The sequence below is a fragment of the Trachinotus anak genome, unplaced genomic scaffold, assembly GCF_046630095.1.
Source record: "Trachinotus anak isolate AG129_WGS33_773 ecotype Australia unplaced genomic scaffold, CSIRO_AGI_Tana_v1 ptg000013l, whole genome shotgun sequence".
Classification (NCBI taxonomy): Eukaryota; Metazoa; Chordata; class Actinopteri; order Carangiformes; family Carangidae; genus Trachinotus; species Trachinotus anak.
The window spans coordinates 8,578,157-8,591,328 of NW_027273864.1; the positions used below are offsets into that span (position 1 = coordinate 8,578,157).

The window sequence follows — 13,172 nt, forward strand, 5'->3', positions numbered from 1 at the left end:
TGCTTGGCTGCACAACGTGTTTTTATAATGATTGACGCGCTGCAGATTCATTCTGAGAGATTAGTAACATAAATAAATGGGTTCATTGCAGGAAAGATGAATAGCTTGGCTTTATGTGAAATGGTTGTCAGGTTGGATTCTGTGTCAATTTTTTTTTTATCATGCCAAAAGGAAGACACTGCTCGACTTGTAGCACAAACAGAGCTAAGCCTTTTAATGTCGACTGAAAGCAGGAAAAGCTCATGGAAAAATGGCGCCTGGTCTTCCAAACACAACCACGGGTGAGAAAATGTCTTCTCCCACTCTCACCAGGGGTCAGACAGGTTCTCACACTTCATCAGAAAGGTATTTTAATGTTTCAAAATACCACTCATACACTGGAGCACTTTTGAAAGGGGGTTAAATGATATGTTTCTAATGTATAATTGGGATCTAATCAAGCTGTACATCTCTGCCCTGCTAGTCCAACAGTCTGTGATTCATCATGTCCCATGGAGATCGTGTAACATGAAAGGTTACAGCCACTAATGCAGGTAATGGAAGCCCAGCCAACAGTGTCTCCTTGCCTTCCTTATTCCCCCGTGCTGTACGAAAGGAGAAGTTAATATACGACAGCTGTCGGCTGTGACAGCCTTGGCCTCACGACTGGAAATTTAAACTGCAGGTTAAAAGACCTGATTTTATTTGGGACATCATTCCATTTGATATCTGGTCGAGCCACTAGAGTATATGACAGATGGTGATAGAGGAAGTATTTTCTTCTGATAACTTTTATAGGTTAAGACATAACATTTGTTTGGGTGATAACCCAAACAATGGCAAGAGGGAAGTTTGGGGAAAATCACCAAATCAAATCAATGTTGTTCTTGATGTTGAGTCAATAATTAAAGAATATGTGTAATATGTATTGGCTAGAGGAAAAATAGAGCAGATCATTAAATATCCATAGAGTTCTGCTCACACATACACAGACACACCGTGCATGGACACGTGCAAATGTGTTTATGCCTGTTAACGTGTGCTTTATATGTGCGATTGTTGTGATGACAGACAGATGAAAGCTGCGGGTCGTTTTCATAGACCTTTGTTTTATCCATCTGTCCATGCTGAGAGCTCCTGCCCAGCAAGAAACAAGCAGTGTCAGTGACCCCTATCATCCACAGACGCTCCACTGAGATCACAAACACACACACAGTGTGTCAGCCAACCCGATCCAATCATTCTGTATTAGCCCCCTACCAGAGCAAAATACATAGTTGTCTCATACATGAGTGGTGTCAGTGAATCTCCGAGGCACATGGGTTATTCAAACTGTTAGGGTCAGCTGGGGGTTGGAAACTGATGCCACACTCACACAGACCTGAACGACTGACACACTCACTCAGAGGGAGACCTTGACGAGTATTTTCTCAGACTTGGGACTTCAGAATCAGTCTTTTTGGTTTATGTTCTGTGAGCGTAAAGTGATTGTCATCCTAATGCAGTAAATGAATGATATGGTAAGATGGAGAAACCCTCATCTTGATCCACCTTTTGTTTGTCTGCTTTGACTGACATACAGTATATTGTGCCAACAAGAAGAAACTCACCTTTTAAGCTCAGTAAAAATAAGAAAAACCCCAAAAAGTTATCAAGAAACTACTCCATATTCTTTGTGTATTTGTAACCCCTTGGTTTTGTAGACATTGACTTTATTTCCTAATTTTTTGGGGTCTCACCGCTTTATGTGCAAAATAATAACAGCAATCATAAGATTTTTCTATTTCTAAAAACTTTGTTGGACTATATCACACCCCAACACTGTATGCAGAAAGGTGCTGCAATGTTAATCCTTCAGTTTTCCACAGACTGGGCCTGAACATTTGATGAAGGTGCTGTGATGAAGGTGTGAAGATGACCATGAAATAGTTCATGTTTTATTTGTTATAGGGGCTGTGAAATAACAAATATATTTTCCTCTTGTTGGACCCCAGAGGTGTCTAACTCCCTGTTAAACCTCTTATAAACAACCTTTTGTTCAACAACAACAGAGATCATAAGTGAGTCATGAGTTGTTTGGGATTTGAAAAGGAAAATGCTGTGTAAACAGTTTCCTCAAATATAAAGCCGATGAAAGTCTACTGTATGTAACTGTGGTTTCAGTCTGGCTCTGGGCGGTAGCGGCTTTTGTCAGTAAAAATATAATAATAATAATAATAATAATAATAATACAAATAATAGTTTATTAAAGGCACATCTGGCCCATAGGACACTCAGTGCACAAATACAGGTACAAACAAGATGAAAAGTTATATATCTAGCTAATAAGATAATATGAAGTATGTTTTTGTGCTTTTTACAAGGGCCCAGGGTCTCCCAGAGCTCAAACATAGCATAATAGTTTATTTACTATTGCTCATTTTTGTTTCACCCTCACTTGCTTCTTATTTTGATCACTGAGTCATTTTATTCTTTTGAAATGAAACAAGAAAATCTCACTTCAGTGTTACTTACTTCTGACTTCATCCACTGTGTTGCTATTCCTGCATGTGGCCAGTAGACGGTGCTTTTCTCATTCAAATGACTCTGTCAAAAACATACCTGCTAGTTCATTTCAACACTATTTTCACCCAATAAAAAAGTAGATTTGTTGTTTAACCTCTTTGATGAGTTCCTAGATGGGAACAATTGCTTGATAATGATAAAATCAGGCAACCAGAGCAGAGATGATTGGCTTTGTAATGAAAGCTGGGATAAATAAGGAATCATTTGAAACTTTGCTAACCCCTCAGAATAGGCATTGCCCTGATGCTTTGCTTTTGTTTGTTGACTTCAAAGACTTTGTGGGCCTGTAGTTTTCTAAGAGGAAGGAATGATGAGAAACAAATAGACTGACAGTTATTAATGCATTACCGAATTCACTTCTTTTTGATGGTCTGGTCTTAATTACTTCTTCTCTTTTTCCCTCTGCAAACACACAGCCACACACACACACACACACACACACACACACACACAGCCCAAATCCTCCATCACACTAGTCACGAGGATTTCTAATTTCCTATTCAGATCTCACCTCTGAGTCGCACCACCTCTCACTTCCAAATCCACTGCTCAGCAGCACTTACCTCATGAGTCATGCTTGACCTCTGAGTTCACAGTTACAAAAGATCTCACCTCATCCAACACAGTTTTACTCACACAAAGGCACATCCACGCACACACTTCCACTCACGTTCCTCTCACTTTTTTAGGCTTGAGCACTGATGGAACGAGAGAACCCCTCTCAGTAGTCAGCCGTTGTAGAAAAGCCATAGTGTAAATGGAGTTTCATTATTAATGCCGACTGAAAGAGGAGTAAATGGTAGCAGGTCCCATTACTGGCTGCAGCGTGGGGCCCATTACTGTAAGACTAACTTTTTCATGTGATCCTCATTCATCACAATATTTTTGCCTTGATTTTTTTTGTGATTAATTATGAAACAACTTCTTTTTGCTTTTATTTTCCATTAGAGTTAGTGTTGGTAGAGTTGTGTGTGAATGAAGAGTTGGCGCAGTAAATACTAAGGTGATAAATACTAAGGTATATTGTGTTTTTACAGGTAGAATTGATAATAGCCCATAAATAGAAGTCATAAGGTTAAGCTGCGTTCCTGTTACTCTACAGGAGGAATGCACTGGGTCCACTTGTGTGTCTGTGTCTCATAGATTTCACATTTGGGGGCAAATTTTGCAGAACGCAGTGGTTGTCTAAGTGAAGAAAAAAGATTCATCTCCAGTGTTTGGTTTCACTGCAGTGGCATTCAGGATAAATAAAATGCTTTTGTCTCAACTGGGGTTCTGACAAGTTTAGTTAAGCTCATAGGGTTAGTTAGGAAAGTGTTGGCTATGGTTTGGACTTGTGTGCACCACCAGGGAGTGAATGGAAATCTGTACTATGCTCCATAAAAAAAGCTACCCGCTTGTACAATGTGTGGGGAATTGTTTCTTGCTAGAAATATTCCTTATCAAGTTTAAGTCTTGGTTCCAAAATGTTACCTAAATGGAAGTATGTAAGTATTAGTGTCACATTGTACAAGCATGACAAATGTAAAGGTGCTCATTATGAGGAATGACCCCTTTTTAGAGTGTGAAATTATCAACACATTCATGTGTATAGAACATTTTAATATTGTAGCCGATACATGGACAGCTAAATGGAACCACTTTATATACTGCTGAGTCATTTAAACTTTAACTATGTGTCACATTAAATGAACCTCTGTGCTTTCATCTGCATAGTAGTAAGTAGTAGTAAAATATTTTTCTGGAGTGGAGTAAAAGAGAAAGTTGCCCATAAAAAATATATACAAATTGCAACTGCAGATTGTTCTGACCAAATGTACAAGTTTACTTTCCACTGAATCTGTGTGTGTGTGTGTTAGTGTTCTGGGTTACAGTAAAAAGGAGCTTTATATCTTTCCACAGACACTGCCATTAAAGTGTGTTTGGTGGTGGAGAAAGACAGAGAGCACAGTGACCTGATAAAAATGGTTGAGTGGATTCAGTTTGGTGTGAGATATGGTGACAAACTCTGTTTCATTACGCGACAAAGAAATCAAGTTTAGTGTTTCAGCACACATCAGCCTGCTGTTGTTTACTCCAATATCTGCTCCATAATGTCGTGGTTATGTCATTTTGTCAGTCTATTCCTGTGAATGTGTGAGAGCATATGTGTGTGTGTAACTGTTCACCGTGTATAATCTTTTTCTGGCAGTTTTTCCACTACACTTTCCACTTGTTTTTCCTCGTCATGCATACCTGTGTGAGCCGGTGCAACTGAGATACAGTGTGTTAGTAAATCCTTGCAGAAAGAGATGGATGCTTTTCTCCATCTGCCTCTGCACTCCAGGATCACTGAGTGGAACAGTTACAATGCCTGAGGGTATTCATACCTCTGGGTCCACCCCCAACTTCTTGTGTGTGTGTTTGTGTGATGGTACATCATTTTCCCTTTAAATAGTAATGATCTGGGAGAAAGGGCACAGGACTGCTTGTGATTGTGCTTTTACGCATGACACTTTCTGCACAGTGGGGACTGCAGACGTGTACACACACAAAACACACAAAGGCATCTACGCGTGCTCACATGCAAATGCACAGACAAACTAGCACGCACACACATGCAAAGCAAAAGTAAACTCCCCTTCGCGATTTGTGTAGCTCCACTGAGTGAGTTCAGGCAGTGCCTTTGTAAAGTATTAATGGGCAAACACTCTGTCACGCCTGAGTGCACATATTGTATTAGTATGCCCTGCCTTACATCAAACAGGCTACATTTGAATGATACAATGGGATATGTAGACATTGAGTTAGTTTTTGTTGTCTATATATCAAAGGCTGATCTATTATTCTTTATCATGTAACTTGACTGACTTTAGATGAAAGGGTTAGAGGTGAAGAAAGTCCTTTTGAACTGATTGACTTCAGTTTAATCATCTGAAATACAAATAATCCATGTCACTGAGTTAGTTGGCTGATGTGATCACACATCTCTCACCTTCGTGTGTTTGAAAAATAATAAGGTTCATTCACAGATGAAAGCTATATATTAATATAGGGTGAGATTTATTTAAGCCTGGTTTTTGTATACCTAGGAGAACACTTTGGGTGAAAACTTGTTTGTTGCGTATACTTTTGGTGAAAATGTGAGACATTTCTTCCAGCCAAAGAAATGCTATGTATCAGCTTTAGTGTTTTTACATTGAGGGGGTCATGTTTGTCAAGAAGCACTTACAAGTATTACAATAATTAACATGCCTGCTTGTATTCGGTCACAGGAGTCTGAACTATGCATCAACTATGTGTTCCTGTAAAATCACATGGTAAATGTGGATGGGGGGGACCTGCAGTTTCAACTTTGTCCACTTGATGTCACAAACATTACAATGACAATGCGGCCGGCAGTGCAGGAAGAAATGAACAGAAGCTGTGTTGAATGCTCACACAGCTGACATGCTCGCTCGCTCACACAAACAAACAAAAATGAAAAGCTGTAACCACAACCAGCATAACAGTGAGTGACATTTATCAGGTGTGTGTTGGATTGACATGTTGTGATCAGTAGGAGGAGAGAAGAGCTGTAGGCAGCCTCTTAGCGTAAAACCTCCACAGACCTTATTTAGAGAACCCCAGAGACGAGGCGACAACCTGGGGAATAACATAGCCCCAGTCCCTTGTGTTGCCTAATCACCTGCACCTTAAGCAAAGCACTGTCTAGACGTTTGCCCTCAGTTGATCCCGTGCTGAAAGTTTGAAAGAGAACTTAAAAGGGAGCCATTCTGAGTGCAGGTTCCATTGTAATGAGCTGATAGTAACTGTGATGAAATGAGTGCCTGAGCTGTAAACCTTTTTTTAATAAGCATATCCACCTTTTGTGAATATAAATGTAGACTCTTAATGAGACTGATGCAATTAGATTATGTAGGCTGAGAGGTACTCCATGCGTTACAGACATTTTACCTGGAGATTATGCATCTCTTTCTATCTCTAGAACTTGGCAATGATTCATTTTCAACATTACTAGTTTAATATGTAGTGAAAATTTTCACAGCAGTGCAGGAAAAGTGTAAAGCTGCCAATGTAAAATTAGCATGATCAATTTTAAAAGCACTCGTGCTAATTCAAGTATAAGCTGTTAAAGTATTTTCTGATCAAGAAAAGTTGGCCCCTCTGACTGTGTGTGGATTTAACTGTGTGACTCATGAACAACTTATGTATATGAGTCACGACAAAGTGTTGGTGAGTTCACCACTCCCATGTTTGCACAGAAAATGTGAAGCTGTTGAACCAGCAGCTGATTAGCATAGCTTAGGGTAAGACTTGAAACATTGGGAAACTGCTAGCATGACGATATCTATGCTAATTAGGATGGCTAAGGTGCTAGTAGGTGGACTTTGAACAAAGTCAAGCTAGCTGTTCACTCCACTGGCAGTAGCTTCATACGTGCTGTACTCTAATTCTTGGCAAGAATGCAAATAAGCATTTTTTCCTAAAATGTCAAACGTTTCCTTTAAAATAGAATTCAAGACGCCCATCTACAGTGGAAATCAGATGCCACATTTTCAAAAGCAGTCTTGCAGAAAGACACTTTTATAGGCCGTCTGTACAGTAGCTGACCTCGAAGGCCTCGTAGTTACAGGGTGACGCCAGCACCGAGCACTGGGCTCTGCACATCCACAACAGGGCCTGGAATAATATGATCCCAAAGGTGATGATCACAGAATTAACTACTGCACACACAGTTAAGTACCTCTGTAAGCACCTCTGTAATCTTTTTATCATTGACCTGTTGAGACCTGTGTCTGAGTGCTGTTCGACATCTGAACTATCCATGACATCACAGACCACGAACCAGCCCTTGTTCATTTTCCGACTTGACAGGCAGGTGCTTATGTGTCACGCCCGCCCAGCCCCACCCTCCTAGTATAGCATGAGATAAGCTGCAGGGAACGCTAACTCCATAATAGCACTCACAGGCCATGCCCATTAGCTCTGAATAACACTCTCGCAGCGCAAAGCACCGTCGTCGACACCATAATGGCCACATTAACGAGCATTACACAGCCATTGGTTTTTAGAACCGCTTACTGCCACTGAGCTCATGCATCACAACAGTGTGTTCAACATTATGCCTTGTGATAGCTGTGAGAGTTTTTTTGTGGTGACTTGGCAATTTGGCGCTGGGCTCCTTCTTCTTGCTATATGTCTTCCTGTCCCTGTCATTGCATTTGTGCTGCCTATTTTCCACTCTGCTTCAGTTTGTCACTCTCCTTCCCTCTGTTCTCTTTGTTAAATCTGCTCCTTTCTTTGTTGGACTCGGTGATAGTGATCCTCAAAGGCCCTCCTTCCTTCCCACCCTTCCCTCTCCACTTCTCTTAGTTCCCCTCGCTGCTCATTTCCTCACTACAAAGATGTTTTCTTGGTGAACACGTATTATTTAGCCTCGTCTTCCTCCTTCTATTTCTCTCAGCCACAGTGTTTTCTTCTTACACTATATGCTTGAGAGGATTTGTTCATGTTCTTTTGCATTATGCAGTTGAAAGCCCATTTTCCTGCCAATACCACCTCATCTCCTTCTTTTGTTGGAAACAATAGTCACAACAGATCAAAATTCCTTTCTAAACACTGTCAATTCTGCAGCTAAATGAAGTTTGAGAAATGGATGCTCCCTTTTATCCCTTTCTGTCTCCACACTTGATAAAGCAGAATGGATGGATGATAAGTTTAGTCTAGAGTCTAGACATCTGGGTCAGATGATCTGAGAGATTTGATTGTCAGCTGCTAAGATATCAAAAAAACTTGAGGTTTAATAGCAGATTAACTGTAGATCAGGCTGATCTCTGGAGATGGATCTTATCCATTTTCTTGCACCTAGATATGCAGCAAGCCATCCCTTTATTCTTTCTTAATTTAGATACAGTAAGTGAAATTTGTTCAATTGATTTTAAAAAATAGAAAAAAAAAACTCTAGAAGGCCCTTTTTATATTTTCTTTTTCACAACATTGCATGGAATGAGAGACCTTTTATTCTTGCAAAAATCATATAATAGATCATAAATTTAGTGTTTCTTGTCTCAAATATGTGAGAACAAACTGTTTTAACTGATAGCACTTCTTCATCATAATCCTGTTCTTACTCCTTGTATTATGCCATAGCAATAATACTCATTGGTTCACTGTCTAGCTGCGCTTTGTGTTTTGCTGATTATACCACAGACAATTGGGAAATTAGAAGTCGTCATTTATATAGAAGCATCTCACACATCTGCACAAAATGCAAAAATACACATACATTCACCACATTACAGGTTGGCCACATCAGATTGGCTTTATCCCACATAGTTTTAGGACTTTTATTAGTCCTTAAATGATGCCTAAGCCTGACAGTGAAGTTTTGTGTCAAATTTCCCCTGTTCTTCCTACTTTAATTTTTTTTTTTTGTCTTGCGGATGCCAGACTTCCCCATTCCACACAGGGTTTAAAATCACATTTTGAGGGATTACATTAATCTGATTATAATGAAAAAAAGGGTAACTGCTTTGCATTTGAGCTCATGTGAAAATCACAGTTATCATAGTACAGATGAAAGAACACATGACTGCTCAGAGATACTGTAGAATTGAACAGAGCCGCAGTGTTTGTTACAAGCGCTGTCCATGGTGCTGATTCTAGTGCAGTTCCAGTGGCAGGATCAGCACCATGGACAGCGCTTTTGTTATCTTATCACTGTAAAAATGGTATCAGAATTATTTTCTAAAATAATTGTTTATGTCAGTTGTATACAGTAAATTATAACAGTTACTGAGTTACCATGTTTCTTGTTACTGAGTTGAAGGGTGTGTGTTATACCCCTGTTCTAGCATTCATCTTAAATTCAGTCCTCCTCATCATATCATCATCATTTGAGAAACCAGCTGTCTTTCTGTTCTCCTGAAAATCCATTTTCTGCTTCAGCCTCCATTGTAGCCCAGAAGTGGTGGTGCCAAATGCAGCCATGTATGGATGGGGAGGAGTGTAAGGTCCTGCCTGACCTGACTGGCTGGTCCTGCAGCACTGGCAACAAAGTCAAAACCACCAAGGTGAGAAAAATGACTTTTTTTGTTTGTCTGTTTGTATACTTCTTATACCTCTTTGCATCCCTGTGTCAACACTGGCCTATCAGTGACGCTGATGTACATTTTATCCATGTCAACTCACACATGCGGCTCTTTTCCTTGCCTGCGTTGCCTCTGCTGTTTTCTGTACTTGCAGGGTCACCTACATGTATATCCAGCCAAGCCCAATTATTACAGAGGCTTTGATATCTTCTAATTTGTAGATAACAACAAAGCATGTACCCTTATCAGTGTTCACATCAAATCTCAATCCCTTGAGAAAGACATGATGACCAGAAAGAATAAATAAACATATTACTTAGCATCTCCCAGCTTGAATAATATTTGATGTAGCTAGAACTGACCTTGATCTTCAATTGAATACATTTTTTTCCCAGGGAAACAGCCTGTCTCAATTAGTATCTGGTAAACAAACTTTAAATCAGATGTCTCCTATTACTATTTTTATGGTGTGTATGACTGTATAAGAAAAGAAATAACTCAGAAGTGCTTACAAAGCAAATTAGATATATCATTGCAAACAATGCTTGTTTGGATCTTCAAGATGCCCACAAATGAGTGCAGTCTAATTGAAGCGCAAATTACAAATATCAATAAATATCAGAAAGAACATACAAAGCTGATGAATATGCCAGTCCCCCAGTGAGCCATACTTGTTAATCTGCTGTAACTCTATCTCCTCAGGCAAGAGTGAAAAAAAGCACACAGGTGATGGAGAAAAAAACAACACCTCTGTACACTCTGTGCCCCACACAACCACTGTGTGATACCATGTCGATTGACGCTATTCAGATGAGATGAATTGATTTAAATGAGGGTCCTTCATGGCCCTTTGTAAACTGTTGAAGTGTGAAAGTTAATTTGCGGGACTGACGGCTGGAGTGCGTGTTGTGGGATGGAGCAGGTGCGGTTTATTTACAGGTGAAATATAAAAAGAGAAACAGTTGTGTGGGAAGCGGTGCAGGCGCCATAAGAGTAATTGCTCGAGAGATGGCATAACAGCACAACATCTGTCGCATTCATTAGAATGCATTATGGCTGGGGCCTTCCACAGAGGCTTTACAATTAAGAGTCATAATTAAATTGGTGAGTGGGATAGACTGAGAAACAGAGGCACCGCTGGGCTCAGTCACAGGCAGTGGAATTAATGACCCTGGGCCTAACACCAACTCTGGGACTGATAGGTGCAATTATCCTCATTCTGTTGCATGTTGCCATCTCTCTTCTTCTCCCTCTCTTCCCTCCTTCTCTCTATTTTGTCCTTCCCACCCCGTCTGACTAGCCGATCGGCTGAGACAGGGATGAGGAACCAATGGCTGACTGCATCAGCGGACATTAATTGTGCATTTGCAAGGTGCTTTGGGACCAGAGAGCAGTTACTTGGAGACTTGGTGGCAGATGTCACTGAAGATAGTTGCAATGAGACATTGATTCCCTAGCAACTGCTCGCATGGCCCTGCTCTCTCGCTTTCTCTGTGTCTCTCTTCTTTATCCTGCATCTCCCTTTCTACCCATGACCTCCTTTCACTGCCTCAGTGTCTCATTCACCACAATGATTTGTATCTGTCCGGCTCACTTTCACTCCCACGCAGCGTAGGTGTTTTGAGATGCATAGCTTGCGTGATTGAGGCACCAGAAGACTTTTTTTTTTTTTTAACAAGGAACAGCAAAGATGCTCCACCATAAGATACATACTTTCACATGTCCCATTTCATACATCTGGCTCTATTATAAAACATTTGCAAAATTTGCAGGTGTGGGACTGGAGAGTAGGGTTTTTTAATATGTGAGCATATCTGTTCATTATAACGGCACATTTGGTTTGACTTGCTGATGAAAAACAAGCTCTTTACATCTCCAATTATATGCCTTGAACTTACTGCCCCTGTGTAAATAAACCATTTCAGCGCAGAGACATGTGAGATCCACCTTTAGCAGTTGATACACTGCTGTTCCCTGCAATCAGTCAGCCAGTTAGACTGCAAACAAAACATTTTCAATCCATTGAAGGACATCGAGCCAGAAATAGCAAGGAAATGGTTTGATTTGAAATATCCTCCTCTGACCCCTAATGGGCTCTTTCAAATGGAAACTTTCATTCATTGAGTGTTGGAGTGGGACAGAGTCACTCCATGTTATTACATGCCACTGTGACACTGATTTTATTCTCTTATCTGTGGTATTTTTTCTTTTTTAGGTCACACGATAGCAAGAGAGCCACTGAGCCATGAGGAAGAGGATGGATGACTCACATATTTACTGTACGATGGGGAAAAATATCAAGGAAAGGACCACTGTCAGGCTTTCCATCACTAAACAATGGGATAAAATGTACTCATCACAAACTATGTACACTGGGCTACATGGAGCCACACACACAGCATAGACTGTATGCTGGTCAAGGACAATGGACTACAATAATGGACACCCAGGGTACATATGGAAACAAATGGACTGTTACTTTCCGATAATGGACAATGTGTGGATTGATCGACAAAGGTCAATTTTAAACACTGATTAAGCATTTCAAAGTATATATTTCAACAAAGCATTTGTGGATGAGTGTGAGATGTGAACTAAAGCTGTGCTTAGAGTGCTGCTGGATACAGTCCAGAAGTGCTGTCAATGTGTAGAGCTTATACTGGAGACAGTGGAGAAGATTTGGCGGAAATTAAAGCGATAGCAGCTCATAACTAGCAAATAGCAAATTAGCGTCAAATTGCTCTTGTGGGTCAAGTCACTATCATGAAGACTGTTTTGCGGGAGTCATTTTGCAGTTCTAATTAGGAATTGCAGTGTAGGATCATAACAACATATTAAAAATTCATGTAAGATATTTGCACTAGTTGAAACCGTTTGGGAATGTTTTGTTTTTCTAGATATCTCCCATCTTTTGTGGATGTCACATGAAATTGAAGGTGAGCATTTTGTAAAATGTCTGACACTTGAAGTAGATAAATATATATATCACGCCCCATTATTCCTGAGTAGTTATTGGTTAAAAATGGCTCTGACTTTTGAACCTCACTTACATACAGCTTGGTACAATATGAACTAGCAAGGTGTGATTCATCTGTCTCATTTTTGCCCAGAAACATTTCCAAGCTCAGCCTTCAAAGTTATATATCTTTGATCTATTATATTCAGTCTGTGACATCTCTTATGTTAACTGTTAAAAGGAGGCCCATAAAATGTTCAAACAAACAGGATCAGTTGTCTTTATGTTGTTATTTCACTCTTTCGGAAATGTTTTCTTCTTTCTCTCTCTGAATGCTCAAATTCTTAATCTGTAGAGAGACTGTAAATATAAAATAATTGTACAAATGAGGGCCTTTTTTAAACGACCTTTATTAGGAGATACAGTATGTTTTTGTGTTTTATGCACATTGCCCATTGATTGACTCCAGAAACCCCCTCCACACCAATGCTTCAGAGAGATATACTGAAATAATTGCTACAGATAATGGCATTTCAACCCTTTGCAAACAGGTTTTTTTCCCCTGCAGGGCTCAATCATTACTGCACTGAGTACAATAA

General features: G+C 40.0%; 1 protein-coding gene across 2 annotated transcripts in view; it reads left to right on the plus strand.

Annotated features, from left to right (window-relative positions):
* tafa4b (TAFA chemokine like family member 4b) overlaps window positions 1-12,844 on the plus strand; it is a 39,674-nt gene extending 26,830 nt beyond the window's left edge. For both annotated transcript variants that reach the window (XM_071494627.1, XM_071494626.1), the window contains exons 5-6: window positions 9,475-9,599; window positions 11,833-12,844. In XM_071494627.1, coding sequence (XP_071350728.1) covers window positions 9,475-9,599; window positions 11,833-11,844 — 137 coding nt within the window. In that variant the 3' untranslated portion in view covers window positions 11,845-12,844. The remainder of the gene's footprint in view (window positions 1-9,474; window positions 9,600-11,832) is intronic.
* Window positions 12,845-13,172: the final 328 nt, after the last annotated feature.